The sequence below is a fragment of the Pseudophryne corroboree genome, chromosome 10 (assembly GCF_028390025.1).
Source record: "Pseudophryne corroboree isolate aPseCor3 chromosome 10, aPseCor3.hap2, whole genome shotgun sequence".
Lineage (NCBI taxonomy): Eukaryota > Metazoa > Chordata > Amphibia > Anura > Myobatrachidae > Pseudophryne > Pseudophryne corroboree.
In genome coordinates this window covers 120,917,373-120,934,895 of record NC_086453.1, presented here as the reverse complement: position 1 = coordinate 120,934,895, position 17,523 = coordinate 120,917,373, and the positions used below count along the sequence as shown (strand labels likewise).

General features: G+C 46.8%; 1 protein-coding gene across 5 annotated transcripts in view; it reads left to right on the top strand.

The window, feature by feature from the left end:
• Positions 1 to 17,523, top strand: part of ODAD1 (outer dynein arm docking complex subunit 1) — a 210,052-nt gene that overhangs the window by 170,731 nt on the left and 21,798 nt on the right. For all 5 annotated transcript variants that reach the window (XM_063942770.1, XM_063942772.1, XM_063942769.1 and 2 more), the window contains one exon: positions 8,313 to 8,406. In XM_063942770.1, coding sequence (XP_063798840.1) covers positions 8,313 to 8,406 — 94 coding nt within the window. The remainder of the gene's footprint in view (positions 1 to 8,312; positions 8,407 to 17,523) is intronic.

Genomic DNA, 17,523 nt, shown 5'->3' with positions numbered 1-17,523 from the left:
GGCACCATTAAATGAAGTATTATTATTATTATTATTATTATTATTTATTTATTGACTCTCTATGCACCCCAGGCATTCTATAGTTCTGAAATTTATCAAATAACCCCTCTGAGCTATGTGTCCAGGCATAACATTTGTTGTTGTTTTTTTTAAATGTACAGGGTGATTCAAAAGTCGCAGTACACTCTTGTGTTTCAAAAACTGTGAGGTGGGCTATCTTTTAGGGTATGTACCGAACATGGGCATCTTGAATCTAAGTCAGTTTTTTCAACTGGAAAAGGGGTCATCTAACACGTCAAACAGCATCAGAATTTACTGAAAAGTTTATTGCTGTAAACAGATTTGAAATAGCCGTTATGGTTCAAAAGTTACAACACTTTTATTGCTGCAGGTAACTGAAGATGGCTTTGACAAAAGAGGAGAGAATTGAGTTCATTTTGATGTCAAACACCATGTGCTGTGTTGTGGGCTCTTTTTGAAGGATGCCAAAACCATTGCTGGGGTTGTCTCGTCAGTAGAACTTTTGGACGACCACTCCATGACTTGTCAGCCACAGTCCCAGTTTCTCGGAATTTAGAAATTTGTCAATTGACAGTGTTATGTGAAATTGGAGGTCTTTCTGGGTGCCGGTTGTTAAAATGTGCAGTTATGACACGGAAACCTCATTCTCTAGACATCAAAATTAGAGATGAGCGGGTTCGGTTTCTCTGAATCCGAACCCGCCAGAACTTCATGTTTTTTTTCACGGGTCCGAGCGACTCGGATCTTCCCGCCTTGCTCGGTTAACCCGAGCGCGCCCGAACGTCATCATGACGCTGTCGGATTCTCGCGAGGCTCGGATTCTATCGCGAGACTCGGATTCTATATAAGGAGCCGCGCGTCGCCGCCATTTTCACACGTGCATTGAGATTGATAGGGAGAGGACGTGGCTGGCGTCCTCTCCATTTAGATTATAAGAGACTGAGAGAGATTTACTGGAGCTGACTAGGAGGAGTACTGTTACTGTAGAAGTGTAGAGACTGAGTGGAGAGAGTTTACTAGTGAGGACAGTGCAGTTTACTTTATAATCCGTTCTCTGCCTGAAAAAAGCGATACACAGCACACAGTGACTCAGTCACATACCATATCTGTGTGCACTGCTCAGGCTCAGGCCAGTGTGCTGCATCATCTATTATCTATATATAATATATATATCTGTCTGACTGCTCAGCTCACACAGCTTATAATTGTGGGGGAGACTGGGGAGCACTACTGCAGTGCCAGTTATAGGTTATAGCAGGAGCCAGGAGTACATAATATATTATATAGTGAGTGACCACCAGACACACAGTGCAGTTTATTTAATATATCCGTTCTCTGCCTGAAAAAAGCGATACACACAGTGACTCAGTCAGTCACATACCATATCTGTGTGCACTGCTCAGGCTCAGGCCAGTGTGCTGCATCATCTATATATATTATATATCTGTCTGACTGCTCAGCTCACACAGCTTATAATTGTGGGGGAGACTGGGGAGCACTACTGCAGTGCCAGTTATAGGTTATAGGTTATAGCAGGAGCCAGGAGTACATAATATTATATTAAAATTAAACAGTGCACACTTTTGCTGCAGGAGTGCCACTGCCAGTGTGACTAGTGACCAGTGACCTGACCACCAGTATATATAATATTAGTAGTATACTATCTCTTTATCAACCAGTCTATATTAGCAGCAGACACAGTACAGTGCGGTAGTTCACGGCTGTGGCTACCTCTGTGTCGGCACTCGGCAGCCCGTCCATAATTGTATATACCACCTAACCGTGGTTTTTTTTTCTTTCTTTATACATACATACTAGTTACGAGTATACTATCTCTTTATCAACCAGTCTATATTAGCAGCAGACACAGTACAGTGCGGTAGTTCACGGCTGTGGCTACCTCTGTGTCGGCACTCGGCAGCCCGTCCATAATTGTATATACCACCTAACCGTGGTTTTTTTTTCTTTCTTTATACATACATACTAGTTACGAGTATACTATCTCTTTATCAACCAGTCTATATATTAGCAGCAGACACAGTACAGTGCGGTAGTTCACGGCTGTGGCTACCTCTGTGTCGGCACTCGGCAGCCCGTCCATAATTGTATATACCACCTAACCGTGGTTTTTTTTTCTTTCTTTATACATACATACTAGTTACGAGTATACTTTCTCTTTATCAACCAGTCTATATTAGCAGCAGACACAGTACAGTGCGGTAGTTCACGGCTGTGGCTACCTCTGTGTCGGCACTCGGCAGCCCGTCCATAATTGTATATACCACCTAACCGTGGTTTTTTTTTCTTTCTTTATACATACATACTAGTTACGAGTATACTATCTCTTTATCAACCAGTCTATATATTAGCAGCAGACACAGTACAGTGCGGTAGTTCACGGCTGTGGCTACCTCTGTGTCGGCACTCGGCAGCCCGTCCATAATTGTATATACCACCTAACCGTGGTTTTTTTTTTCTTTCTTTATACATACATACTAGTTACGAGTATACTATCTCTTTATCAACCAGTCTATATATTAGCAGCAGACACAGTACAGTGCGGTAGTTCACGGCTGTGGCTACCTCTGTGTCGGCACTCGGCAGCCCGTCCATAATTGTATATACCACCTAACCGTGGTTTTTTTTTCTTTCTTTATACATACATACTAGTTACGAGTATACTATCTCTTTATCAACCAGTCTATATATTAGCAGCAGACACAGTACAGTGCGGTAGTTCACGGCTGTGGCTACCTCTGTGTCGGCACTCGGCAGCCCGTCCATAATTGTATATACCACCTAACCGTGGTTTTTTTTTCTTTCTTTATACATACATACTAGTTACGAGTATACTATCTCTTTATCAACCAGTCTATATATTAGCAGCAGACACAGTACAGTGCGGTAGTTCACGGCTGTGGCTACCTCTGTGTCGGCACTCGGCAGCCCGTCCATAATTGTATATACCACCTAACCGTGGTTTTTTTTTCTTTCTTTATACATACATACTAGTTACGAGTATACTATCTCTTTATCAACCAGTCTATATATTAGCAGCAGACACAGTACAGTGCGGTAGTTCACGGCTGTGGCTACCTCTGTGTCGGCACTCGGCAGCCCGTCCATAATTGTATATACCACCTAACCGTGGTTTTTTTTTCTTTCTTTATACATACATACTAGTTACGAGTATACTATCTCTTTATCAACCAGTCTATATATTAGCAGCAGACACAGTACAGTGCGGTAGTTCACGGCTGTGGCTACCTCTGTGTCGGCACTCGGCAGCCCGTCCATAATTGTATATACCACCTAACCGTGGTTTTTTTTTCTTTCTTTATACATACATACTAGTTACGAGTATACTATCTCTTTATCAACCAGTCTATATATTAGCAGCAGACACAGTACAGTGCGGTAGTTCACGGCTGTGGCTACCTCTGTGTCGGCACTCGGCAGCCCGTCCATAATTGTATACTAGTATCCAATCCATCCATCTCCATTGTTTACCTGAGGTGCCTTTTAGTTGTGCCTATTAAAATATGGAGAACAAAAATGTTGAGGTTCCAAAATTAGGGAAAGATCAAGATCCACTTCCACCTCGTGCTGAAGCTGCTGCCACTAGTCATGGCCGAGACGATGAAATGCCAGCAACGTCGTCTGCCAAGGCCGATGCCCAATGTCATAGTACAGAGCATGTCAAATCCAAAACACCAAATATCAGTAAAAAAAGGACTCCAAAACCTAAAATAAAATTGTCGGAGGAGAAGCGTAAACTTGCCAATATGCCATTTACCACACGGAGTGGCAAGGAACGGCTGAGGCCCTGGCCTATGTTCATGGCTAGTGGTTCAGCTTCACATGAGGATGGAAGCACTCAGCCTCTCGCTAGAAAAATGAAAAGACTCAAGCTGGCAAAAGCAGCACAGCAAAGAACTGTGCATTCTTCGAAATCCCAAATCCACAAGGAGAGTCCAATTGTGTCGGTTGCGATGCCTGACCTTCCCAACACTGGACGTGAAGAGCATGCGCCTTCCACCATTTGCACGCCCCCTGCAAGTGCTGGAAGGAGCACCCGCAGTCCAGTTCCTGATAGTCAGATTGAAGATGTCAGTGTTGAAGTACACCAGGATGAGGAGGATATGGGTGTTGCTGGCGCTGGGGAGGAAATTGACCAGGAGGATTCTGATGGTGAGGTGGTTTGTTTAAGTCAGGCACCCGGGGAGACACCTGTTGTCCGTGGGAGGAATATGGCCGTTGACATGCCAGGTGAAAATACCAAAAAAATCAGCTCTTCGGTGTGGAGGTATTTCACCAGAAATGCGGACAACAGGTGTCAAGCCGTGTGTTCCCTTTGTCAAGCTGTAATAAGTAGGGGTAAGGACGTTAACCACCTCGGAACATCCTCCCTTATACGTCACCTGCAGCGCATTCATAATAAGTCAGTGACAAGTTCAAAAACTTTGGGTGACAGCGGAAGCAGTCCACTGACCAGTAAATCCCTTCCTCTTGTAACCAAGCTCACGCAAACCACCCCACCAACTCCCTCAGTGTCAATTTCCTCCTTCCCCAGGAATGCCAATAGTCCTGCAGGCCATGTCACTGGCAATTCTGACGAGTCCTCTCCTGCCTGGGATTCCTCCGATGCATCCTTGCGTGTAACGCCTACTGCTGCTGGCGCTGCTGTTGTTGCCGCTGGGAGTCGATGGTCATCCCAGAGGGGAAGTCGTAAGCCCACTTGTACTACTTCCAGTAAGCAATTGACTGTTCAACAGTCCTTTGCGAGGAAGATGAAATATCACAGCAGTCATCCTACTGCAAAGCGGATAACTGAGTCCTTGACAACTATGTTGGTGTTAGACGTGCGTCCGGTATCCGCCGTTAGTTCACAGGGAACTAGACAATTTATTGAGGCAGTGTGCCCCCGTTACCAAATACCATCTAGGTTCCACTTCTCTAGGCAGGCGATACCGAGAATGTACACGGACGTCAGAAAAAGACTCACCAGTGTCCTAAAAAATGCAGTTGTACCCAATGTCCACTTAACCACGGACATGTGGACAAGTGGAGCAGGGCAGGGTCAGGACTATATGACTGTGACAGCCCACTGGGTAGATGTATGGACTCCCGCCGCAAGAACAGCAGCGGCGGCACCAGTAGCAGCATCTCGCAAACGCCAACTCTTTCCTAGGCAGGCTACGCTTTGTATCACCGCTTTCCAGAATACGCACACAGCTGAAAACCTCTTACGGCAACTGAGGAAGATCATCGCGGAATGGCTTACCCCAATTGGACTCTCCTGTGGATTTGTGGCATCGGACAACGCCAGCAATATTGTGTGTGCATTAAATATGGGCAAATTCCAGCACGTCCCATGTTTTGCACATACCTTGAATTTGGTGGTGCAGAATTTTTTAAAAAACGACAGGGGCGTGCAAGAGATGCTGTCGGTGGCCAGAAAAATTGCGGGACACTTTCGGCGTACAGGCACCACGTACAGAAGACTGGAGCACCACCAAAAACTACTGAACCTGCCCTGCCATCATCTGAAGCAAGAAGTGGTAACGAGGTGGAATTCAACCCTCTATATGCTTCAGAGGTTGGAGGAGCAGCAAAAGGCCATTCAAGCCTATACAATTGAGCACGATATAGGAGGTGGAATGCACCTGTCTCAAGTGCAGTGGAGAATGATTTCAACGTTGTGCAAGGTTCTGATGCCCTTTGAACTTGCCACACGTGAAGTCAGTTCAGACACTGCCAGCCTGAGTCAGGTCATTCCCCTCATCAGGCTTTTGCAGAAGAAGCTGGAGGCATTGAAGAAGGAGCTAAAAGGGAGCGATTCCGCTAGGCATGTGGGACTTGTGGATGCAGCCCTTAATTCGCTTAACAAGGATTCACGGGTGGTCAATCTGTTGAAATCAGAGCACTACATTTTGGCCACCGTGCTCGATCCTAGATTTAAAGCCTACCTTGGATCTCTCTTTCCGGCAGACACAGGTCTGCTGGGGTTGAAAGACCTGCTGGTGACAAAATTGTCAAGTCAAGCGGAACGCGACCTGTCAACATCTCCTCCTTCACATTCTCCCGCAACTGGGGGTGCGAGGAAAAGGCTCAGAATTCCGAGCCCACCCGCTGGCGGTGATGCAGGGCAGTCTGGAGCGACTGCTGATGCTGACATCTGGTCCGGACTGAAGGACCTGACAACGATTACGGACATGTCGTCTACTGTCACTGCATATGATTCTCTCAACATTGATAGAATGGTGGAGGATTATATGAGTGACCGCATCCAAGTAGGCACGTCACACAGTCCGTACTTATACTGGCAGGAAAAAGAGGCAATTTGGAGGCCCTTGCACAAACTGGCTTTATTCTACCTAAGTTGCCCTCCCACAAGTGTGTACTCCGAAAGAGTGTTTAGTGCCGCCGCTCACCTTGTCAGCAATCGGCGTACGAGGTTACATCCAGAAAATGTGGAGAAGATGATGTTCATTAAAATGAATTATAATCAATTCCTCCGCGGAGACATTGACCAGCAGCAATTGCCTCCACAAAGTACACAGGGAGCTGAGATGGTGGATTCCAGTGGGGACGAATTGATAATCTGTGAGGAGGGGGATGTACACGGTGATATATCGGAGGGTGAAGATGAGGTGGACATCTTGCCTCTGTAGAGCCAGTTTGTGCAAGGAGAGATTAATTGCTTCTTTTTTGGGGGGGGTCCAAACCAACCCGTCATATCAGTCACAGTCGTGTGGCAGACCCTGTCACTGAAATGATGGGTTGGTTAAAGTGTGCATGTCCTGTTTTGTTTATACAACATAAGGGTGGGTGGGAGGGCCCAAGGACAATTCCATCTTGCACCTCTTTTTTCTTTTCTTTTTCTTTGCATCATGTGCTGATTGGGGAGGGTTTTTTGGAAGGGACATCCTGCGTGACACTGCAGTGCCACTCCTAGATGGGCCCGGTGTTTGTGTCGGCCACTAGGGTCGCTAATCTTACTCACACAGCTACCTCATTGCGCCTCTTTTTTTCTTTGCGTCATGTGCTGTTTGGGGAGGGTTTTTTGGAAGGGACATCCTGCGTGACACTGCAGTGCCACTCCTAGATGGGCCCGGTGTTTGTGTCGGCCACTAGGGTCGCTAATCTTACTCACACAGCTACCTCATTGCGCCTCTTTTTTTCTTTGCGTCATGTGCTGTTTGGGGAGGGTTTTTTGGAAGGGCCATCCTGCGTGACACTGCAGTGCCACTCCTAGATGGGCCCGGTGTTTGTGTCGGCCACTAGGGTCGCTAATCTTACTCACACAGCTACCTCATTGCGCCTCTTTTTTTCTTTGCGTCATGTGCTGTTTGGGGAGGGTTTTTTGGAAGGGACATCCTGCGTGACACTGCAGTGCCACTCCTAGATGGGCCCGGTGTTTGTGTCGGCCACTAGGGTCGCTTATCTTACTCACACAGCGACCTCGGTGCAAATTTTAGGACTAAAAATAATATTGTGAGGTGTGAGGTATTCAGAATAGACTGAAAATGAGTGTAAATTATGGTTTTTGAGGTTAATAATACTTTGGGATCAAAATGACCCCCAAATTCTATGATTTAAGCTGTTTTTTAGTGTTTTTTGAAAAAAACACCCGAATCCAAAACACACCCGAATCCGACAAAAAAAATTCGGTGAGGTTTTGCCAAAACGCGTTCGAACCCAAAACACGGCCGCGGAACCGAACCCAAAACCAAAACACAAAACCCGAAAAATTTCAGGCGCTCATCTCTAATCAAAATGGCCTCAATTCTCTCCTCTTTTGTCAAAGCCATCTTCAGTTACCTGCAACAACAAAAAAGGTTGTAACTTTTGAACCATAACTACTATTTCAAATCTGTTTGCAGCAATAAACTTTTCAGCAAATTCTGATGTTGTTTGACATGTTACACGACTCCCTTTCCATTTGAAAAAAAACTGACTTAGATTCAAGATGGCCAATTTGAAGATGGCGCCCATGTTTGGTACATACCCTAAAAGATAGCCCACCTCACCCATACCTTACTGGAGTATTCCGTTTTCCCATTTCCTGCACAGTTTTTGAAACAAATGGGTGTACTGCGACTTTTACAGGAAGTTAGTATACTAATGATATGAAAGGTATTGTCATAAATAATTGCACAAGGTGTTAAGAGCAGTATACTGTAGTGGAAATTTGAATAACAAATGAATTAGAATTGAATCTGTAGAGTTTTATACAACATAGACGTATCTTATGCTTGTCTCATTTTTTTTTTCTTGTTTTATTTCAGAGATGAGTATGACAGTGACAGTGAGTCCCCCACAGTAGATGAAGATGAGAGACCCCTAACTCATGCGGAACTGCGGGAGAGAATCATGAGGGGGGTAAGATATATTATGCAAACATGGCATTTCCTGCCGCTTTCTGACAGGGAGATGTACAGCAAGTATTATAATAATTCAATCAGTATGGCGTTAGGGATTGCTCAGGGTTGCATGTAATAAACCAAGTAGTGTAACTGACAAATGTATGACTACTATTCTCTGACATATACAGGAACCATGGAAGGCACTGTACATAGTAATTTAAGTATAGTAAAATGATAAAAGGGCATTTAACCATAAGTTATTTTACACAATGTTGGTGCTATAAATGAATGTTGTCTAGCTTCTAATATTTTACCAAATCCATTTAAATTTATTACACATTCTACTACAATGCACAAAACACTAATGTAAGTGTACAGCTGCTGGGAGGAAGGCTGTCATACTGGAGGGTGGTGTAGTTTGTAATTTGTGTCATTTCATGGCTGTAATACTCTGGGCCAGTGCTGTGAGCCAAAGGCTCCAATGGTCAAGGGGTGCCAGAAACAGCAAGGGGTATATGTAACAAACCTTCTAGAGAGATAAAGTGGAGAAGTTGTCCATAGCAACCGTTCAACTTCTAACTGTCATTTTAAAGACTGTGGGGGACATGTACTAAGCAGTTATATACGTGGAGAAGTAAGCCAGTGGAGAAGTTGCACATGGCATTGGCAACCAATCAGCATTTACGTAACATTTATAATTTGCATACTATAAAAGTGTACAGAGCAGCTGATTGGTTGCCATGGGCAACTTCACTGGCTTACTTCTCCACTTTATCACTGCTTAGTACATGTCCCCATGAGCTAGATAAATGCTAGCTAGAATCTGATTGGTTGCTATGGGCAACTTATCCACTTTATCTCTCTCGAAAGTTTGATACATATTCCCTTGAATGAGTGACACAAGTCACTCATCCGGTGCTTAATGCCCCTGCGGGGCACCTTCACTTATTGTTCCTGCGGCGCCTCATTTGCAGATAGAATTAAGGGGGTCATTCCAACCTGTTCGCACGCAGCGGTTCTTCACTGCGGTGCGAACGGGTCAAAAATGTGCATGCGCGGCAGCCGCAATGCGCACGCGCGTCGTTGCGGGCAGCGCCCAGAACAAAGAATAAAGTGATTGCTAGCGCGATCGCAAGAAGATTGACAGGGAAGAGGCATTCCGGGGCGTCTACTCACCGTTTTCCAGCTGTAGAGATCCGAACGCAGGCGTGTCCAGGCGTTTGGAGGGCGGATGTCTGACGTCAATCCCGGGACCTTCATCGCTGGATCCGTCGCATATGGTAAGTAGGTCTGACTCTGGTCTTGTTTTGCAGGAAACTTTTTTAGCATAGCAAGGCTGCACAAGTGATCGCAGCCCTGCTATGCTAATATACACTCCCCCATAGGCGGCGTCAAGTTGATCGCACGAGCAACAAAATGTTGCTATGTGCGATCAACTCGGAATGACTACCTAAGTTAAGAAAGAAGCTGCAATTGTGCACCTTGCCAAAACCATAATACACTATGCGGGCAGTGACGGAGTAGGGTATATGGCATATACTTGTAAACCTCAGTGATAAAATAGAGCTGCACAATATTTGTGTGCTACATGTGAAAACAGGCTATGTCTTACCTGTATGCAAAAAATAAATACATTTGTTTTGGCACTACTGCATCACAGCATGACTTACAGTATCCCGATTCACCAGTCACTGGATTTGTTACTTACTCTCAGTGATTAATAATGAGTGTATAATTTGTATATCTACTCACTTGCAACAGATGTAGTATGATCATAAACTCTTTTCTCTAACGTCCTAAGTGGATGCTGGGGACTCCGTATGGACCATGGGGAATAGCGGCTCCGCAGGAGACTGGGCACATCTAAAGAAAGCTTTAGGACTATCTGGTGTGCACTGGCTCCTCCCCCTATGACCCTCCTCCAAGCCTCAGTTAGATTTCTGTGCCCGAACGAGAAGGGTGCACACTAGGTGGCTCTCCTGAGCTGCTTAGTGAAAAGTTTAGTTTTAGGTTTTTTATTTTCAGTGAGACCTGCTGGCAACAGGCTCACTGCATCGAGGGACTAAGGGGAGAAGAAGCGAACTCACCTGCGTGCAGAGTGGATTTGGCTTCTTAGGCTACTGGACATTAGCTCCAGAGGGACGATCACAGGCCCAGCCTGGATGGGCCCCAGAGCCGCGCCGCCGGCCCCCTTACAGAGCCAGAAGACAGAAGAGGTCCGGAAAATCGGCGGCAGAAGACGTCCTGTCTTCAACAAGGTAGCGCACAGCACTGCAGCTGTGCGCCATTGCTCTCAGCACACTTCACACTCCGGTCACTGAGGGTGCAGGGCGCTGGGGGGGGCGCCCTGAGACGCAATAAAAACACCTTGGATGGCATAAAAAATGCATCACATATAGCTCCTGGGCTATATGGATGCATTTAACCCCTGCCAGAATACATAGAAAAACGGGAGATAAGGCCGCCGATAAGGGGGCGGAGCCTATCTCCTCAGCACACTGGCGCCATTTTCCCTCACAGCTCCGTTGGAGGGAAGCTCCCTGTCTCTCCCCTGCAGTCACTACACTACAGAAAGGGTTAAAAAAGAGAGGGGGGGCACTAATTACGCGCAGTATTAAATAAAACAGCAGCTATAAGGGGAAAAACACTTATATAAGGTTATCCCTGTATATATATAGCGCTCTGGTGTGTGCTGGCAAACTCTCCCTCTGTCTCCCCAAAGGGCTAGTGGGGTCCTGTCCTCTATCAGAGCATTCCCTGTCTGTGTGCTGTATGTCGGTACATTTGTGTCGACATGTATGAGGAGAAAAATGATGTGGAGACGGAGCAGATTGCCTGTAATAGTGATGTCACCCCCTAGGGGGTCGACACCTGAGTGGATGAACTGTTGGAAGGAATTACATGACAGTGTCAGCTCTGTATAAAAGACAGTGGTTGACATGAGACAGCCGGCTACTCAGCTTGTGCCTGTCCAGACGTCTCATAGGCCGTCAGGGGCTCTAAAGCGCCCGTTACCTCAGATGGCAGATATAGACGCCGACACGGATACTGACTCCAGTGTCGACGGTGAAGAGACAAATGTGACTTTCCAGTAGGGCCACACGTTACATGATTGAGGCAATGAAAAATGTTTTTACACATTTCTGATAATACGAGTACCACCAAAAAAAAAAGGGGTATTATGTTCGGTGAGGAAAAACTACCTGTAGTTTTCCTGAATCTGAGAAATTAAATGAGGTGTGTGATGATGCGTGGTTTTCCCCCGATAACAACTGATAATTTCTAAAATGTTATTGGCATTATATCCTTTCCCGCCAGAGGTTAGGGTGCGTTGGGAAACACCCCCTAGGGTGGATAAAGCGCTCACACGCTTGTAAGGGCTCTACCCTCTCCTGAGATGGCCGCCCTTAAGGATCTTGCTGATAGAAAGCAGGAGGGTATCCTAAAATATTTACACACATACTGGTGTTATACTGCGACCAGCAATCGCCTCAGCCTGGATGTGCAGTGCTGGGTTGGCATGGTCGGATTCCCTGACTGAAAATATTGATACCCTAGATAGGGACAGTATATTTTTGCCTATAGAGCATTTAAAAGATGCATTTCTATATATGCGTGATGCACAGCGGAATATTTGCCGACTGGCATCAAGTCTCTAAGTGCGTTGTCCATTTCTACCAGTAGAGGGTTATGGACACGTCAGTGGTCAGGTGATGCGTATTCCAAACGGCATTTGGAAGTATTGCCTTATTAAAGGGAGGAGTTATTTGGGGTCGGTCTTTCAGACCTGGTGGCCACGGCAACAGCTGGGAAATCCACGTTTGTACCCCAGGTCGCCTCTCAACATGAGAAGACGCCGTATTATCAGGCGCAGTCTTTTCGTGGACAAGCGGGCAAAAGATTCCTTATTTCTGCCCCGTGACAGAGGGAGAGGAAAAAGGCTGCAGAAATCAGCCAGTTCCCAGGAACAGAAACCCTCTCCCGCCTCTGCCAAGCCCTCAGTATGACGCTGGGGCTTTACAAGCAGAATCAGGCACGGTGGGGGGCCCGTCTCAATGAATTTCAGCGCGCAGTGGGCTCACTCGCAAGTAGACCCCTGGATCCTTCAGGTGATATCTCAGGGGTACAAATTAGAATTCGAGACGTCTCCCCCTCGCCGTTTCCTAAAGTCGGCTTTACCGATGTCTCCTTCTGACAGGGAGACTGTTTTGGAAGCCATTCACAAGCTGTATTCCCAGCAGGTGATAACAAGTTACCCCTCCTGCAACAGGGAACGGGGTATTATTCCACACTGTTGTGGTACCGAAGCCGGACGGCTCGGTGAGACCGATTCTAAATCTAAAATCTTTGAACACTTACATACAGAGGTTCAAATTCAAGATTGAGTCACTCAGAGCAGTGATTGCGAACCTGGAAGAAGGGGACTACATGATGTCTCGGGACATCAAGGATGCTTACCTTCATGTCAAAATTTACCCTTCTCATCAAGGGTACCTCAGGTTTATGGTACAGAACTGTCACTATCAGTTCAGACGCTGCCGTATGGATGGTCCACGGCAACCCGGGTCTTTACCAAGGTAATGGCCGAAATGATGATATTCCTTCGAAGGAAGGGAATTTTAGTTATCCTTTACTTGGACGATTCCCTGATAAGGGTAAGATCCAGGGAACAGTTGGAGGTCGGTGTAGCACTATCTCAGGTAGTGTTGCGGCAGCACGATTGGATTCTCAGTATTCCAAAATCGCAGCTGGTTCCGACGACTTGTCTTCTGTTCCTAGGGATGATCCTGGACACAGTCCAGAAAAAGGTTTTTCTCCCGGAGGAGAAAGCCAGGGAGTTATCCGAGCTAGTCAGGAACCTCCTAAAACCGAGCCAAGTCTCAGTGCATCAATGCACAAGGGTTCTGGGTAAAATGGTGGCTTCCTACGAAGCAATCCCATTCGGCAGATTCCACGCAAGAACTTTCCAGTGGGACCTGCTGGACAAATGGTCCGGGTCGCATCTTCAGATGCATCAGCGGATAACCCTGTCACCAAGGACAAGGGTGTCCCTCCTGTGATGGTTGCAGAGTGCTCATCTTCTAGAGGGCCGCAGATTCGGCATTCAGGACTGGGTCCTGGTGACCACGGATGCCAGCCTGCGAGGCTGGGGAGCAGTCACACAGGGAAGGAATATCCAGGGCTTATGGTCAAGTCTGGAGACATCACTTCACAAAAATATCCTGAAGCTAAGGGCCATTTACAATGCTCTAAGCTTAGCAAGACCTCTGCTTCAAGGTCAGCCGGTGTTGATTCAGTCGGACAACATCACGGCAGTCACCCACGTAAACAGACAGGGTGGCACAAGAAGCAGGAGGGCAATGGCAGAAGCTGCAAGGATTCTTCGCTGGGCGGAAAATCATGTGATAGCACTGTCAGCAGTATTCATTCCGGGAGTGGACAACTGGGAAGCAGACTTCCTCAGCACGACCTCCACCCGGGAGAGGGGGGACTTCACCCAGAAGTCTTCCACATGATTATAAACCGTTGGGAAAAACTCGACAGGTATTGCGCCAGGTCAAGGGACCCTCAGGCAATAGCTGTGGACGCTCTGGTAACACCGTGGGTGTACCAGTCAGTGTATGTGTTCCCTCCTCTGTCTCTCATACCCAAGGTACTGAGATTGATAAGATGGAGAGGAGTAAGCACTATATTCGTGGCTCCGGATTGGCCAAGAAGGACTTGGTAACCGGAACTTCAAGAGATGCTCACGGAGGATCCATGGCCTCTACCTCTAAGAAGGGACCTGCTCCAGCAGGGGCCCTGTCTGTTCCAAGACTTACCGCGGCTGCGTTTGACGGCATGGCGGTTGAACGCCGGATCCTGAAAAGGCATTCCGGATGAAGTCATCCCTATCCTGATCAAAGCCAGGAAGGATGTAACCGCAAAACATTATCACCGCATTTGGCGAAAATATGTTGCGTGGTGCGAGGCCAGTAAGGCCCGACGGAGGAAATTCAACTGGGTCGATTCCTACATTTCCTGCAAACAGGAGTGTCTATGGGCCTGAAATTGGGGTCCATTAAGGTTCAAATTTCGGCCTGTCAATTTTCTTCCAAAAAGAACTAGCTTCAGTCCCTGAAGTTCAGACGTTTGTAAAAGAGGTACTGCATATACAGCCTCCTTTTGTGCCTTCAGTGGCACTTTGGGATCTCAATGTAGTTTTTGGGTTCCAAAAGTCACATTGGTTTGAACCACTTAAATCTGTGGAGTTAAAATATCTCACATGGAAAGTGGTCATGCTGTTGGCCCTGGCCTGGGCCAGGCGCGTGTCAGAATTGGCGGCTTTATCCTGTAAAAGCCCTTATCTGATTTTCCATTCGGACAGGGCGGAATTGAGGACTCGTCCTCAGTTTCTCCCTAAGGTGGTTTCAGCGTTTCACCTGAGCCAACCTATGGTGGTGCCTGCGGCTACTAGGGACTTGGAGGACTCCAAGTTGCTAGACGTTGTCAGGGCCCTGAAAATATATGTTTCCAGGACGGCTGGAGTCAGGAAAACTGACTCGCTGTTTATCCTGTTTGCACCCAACAAGCTGGGTGCTCCTGCTTCTAAGCAGACTATTGCTCGTTGGATTTGTAGTACAATTCAGCTTGCACATTCGGTGGCAGGCCTGCCACAGCCAAAAATCTGTAAATGCCCACTCCACAAGGAAGGTGGGCTCATCTTGGGCGGCTGCCCGAGGGGTCTCGGCTTTACAACTTTGCAGAGCAGCTACTTGGTCAGGAGCAAATACGTTTGTAAAATTCTACAAAATTGATACCCTGGCTGAGGAGGACCTGGAGTTCTCTCATTTGGTGCTGCAGAGTCATCCGCACTCTCCCGCCCGTTTGGGAGCTTTGGTATAATCCCCATGGTCCTTACGGAGTCCCCAGCATCCACTTAGGACGTTAGAGAAAATAAGAATTTACTTACCGATAATTCTATTTCTCGTAGTCCGTAGTGGATGCTGGGCGCCCATCCCAAGTGCGGATTGTCTGCAATACTGGTACATAGTTATTGTTACCAAAAAATCGGGTTATTGCTGTAGTGAGCCATCTTTTCTAGAGGCTCCTCTGTTATCATGCTGTTAACTGGGTTCAGATCACAAGTTGTACGGTGTGATTGGTGTGGCTGGTATGAGTCTTACCCGGGATTCAAGATCCTTCCTTATTGTGTACGCTCGTCCGGGCACAGTATCCTAACTGAGGCTTGGAGGAGGGTCATAGGGGGAGGAGCCAGTGCACACCAGATAGTCCTAAAGCTTTCTTTAGATGTGCCCAGTCTCCTGCGGAGCCGCTATTCCCCATGGTCCTTACAGAGTCCCCAGCATCCACTACGGACTACGAGAAATAGAATTATCGGTAAGTAAATTCTTATTTTTGTTGATACCTAAAAGACAATATGTCACATGTATACGTCGTTTTTATGCCAATTATGACATATGAAATGCCATATACTGTATGTACAGTAAAAGCAGTACTTTGTGTAGTAAATGTTGACATGTTCTTGGTACATTTTATATTTCCAGGCAAAGTGGCCAAAAAAATGTCAAAACTCTCATGTCATAAAAGCGATGAGAAATATTGCAATGGGGAGGTTTGGGGTGTGGTATGACATGCCAGCAGTCACAGTGTCGACATGAGAATGTTGACATAATCATAGTGTCGATGTTAACCATGTTGACGTTCATCACGTAGACAGTGATGTAGTGTCGACATGTTAGAATGTCGATATATCGTCCCTAGTGACCCAGCAGTGATTTACCTGCTACAGCGGCTCCATGTGTTCGTCATTCCTATTCCTGGACTTCTGACCTTCCATTTACCAGCATTAGGGTGGGTATTTCTGCCCTAACACTAATACCCTCAGCCTATCCCCTCTCTCAGGCTAATCTTAATACCTACTCCTAACCCTCCTTCTAGTGCCTTATCTGCCACCTCCCGCAGCCTAACCCTAACCACTCCACAACCTAACCATAATCTCCCCCCTCCCTCAGCCTAACCATAACCTTCCCTCTCTCGCAACCTAACCCTAATCCCTAACCCTGCCTCTAGAGCCTAAATCTAACCTGCCACCTGCCGCAGCCTAACCCAAACCTCTCCACTCCCACAACCTAACCATAATCTCCCCCCTCCCTCAGCCTAACCATAACCTTCCCTCTCTCGCAACCTAACCCTAATCCCTACCCCCTAACCCTGCCTCTAGAGCCTAAACCTAACCTGCCACCTGCCGCAGCCTAACCCAAACCTCTCCACTTCCACAACCTTACTAATACCTCCACCTCCCACAGCCTAACCCTGACCTTCCCCCTCTCGCAACCTAACCCTAATCCCTAGCCCTCCCTCTAGTGCCTAACCCTAACCTGCCACCTCACACAGCCTAAACCTTAGCCTCCTCCCTTCCGCAGCCTAACCCTAACCTTTTCCCTCCTGAAGCCTAACCCTTACCTCCCACCTCCTGCAGCCTAACCCTAGCCTCCCCCGTCCCGCAGCCTAACCCTAACCTCCCCCTCCCACAGGCTAACCCTAGCCTTCCCCCCTCCTGCAGCCTGACCCATACCTCTCCCCTCACGCAGCCTAACCATAACCTTTCCCACCCAAACCCTAATATCCACATTCTGACAACTTAACAATGTCATCACACTGTCTGTTGACATTTTAACAATGTTGACATCATAACTGATGACATTGTGGTGTCGACATGTTGAATGTCGTTATTGTCATTGTTGACCTTTTGACTACACTGCAGAGGTTTGGAACGATATAGCACACTCAGTCTGTCTGTACAGATCGTTTCATACATGCAGCTACATAAAAGAGCTCTTTAACATTTCACAGTGAAAGGGCCAATAACTGTATGATTAGAGTAACCTGCAAACATGAAAAGGAGGAAGACAGCAAATATATTTAGAAGTGACGGTTTATTAGAGTCCCAGGAGTGGCAGCCTGGGGCGCTGAAGCTGCTGTCATCTCCAATAAGGAACTCCTTTGTGTTTCTTGTTGACCTATTTGTCTTTATTTCTTAGGGCATCTTATCCTGATTGTCCCATAGAAATAGAAACGGATTTGAGAACTTTTCAAATAAAACAAATCCGTCCTCCCACAACTCTAATTA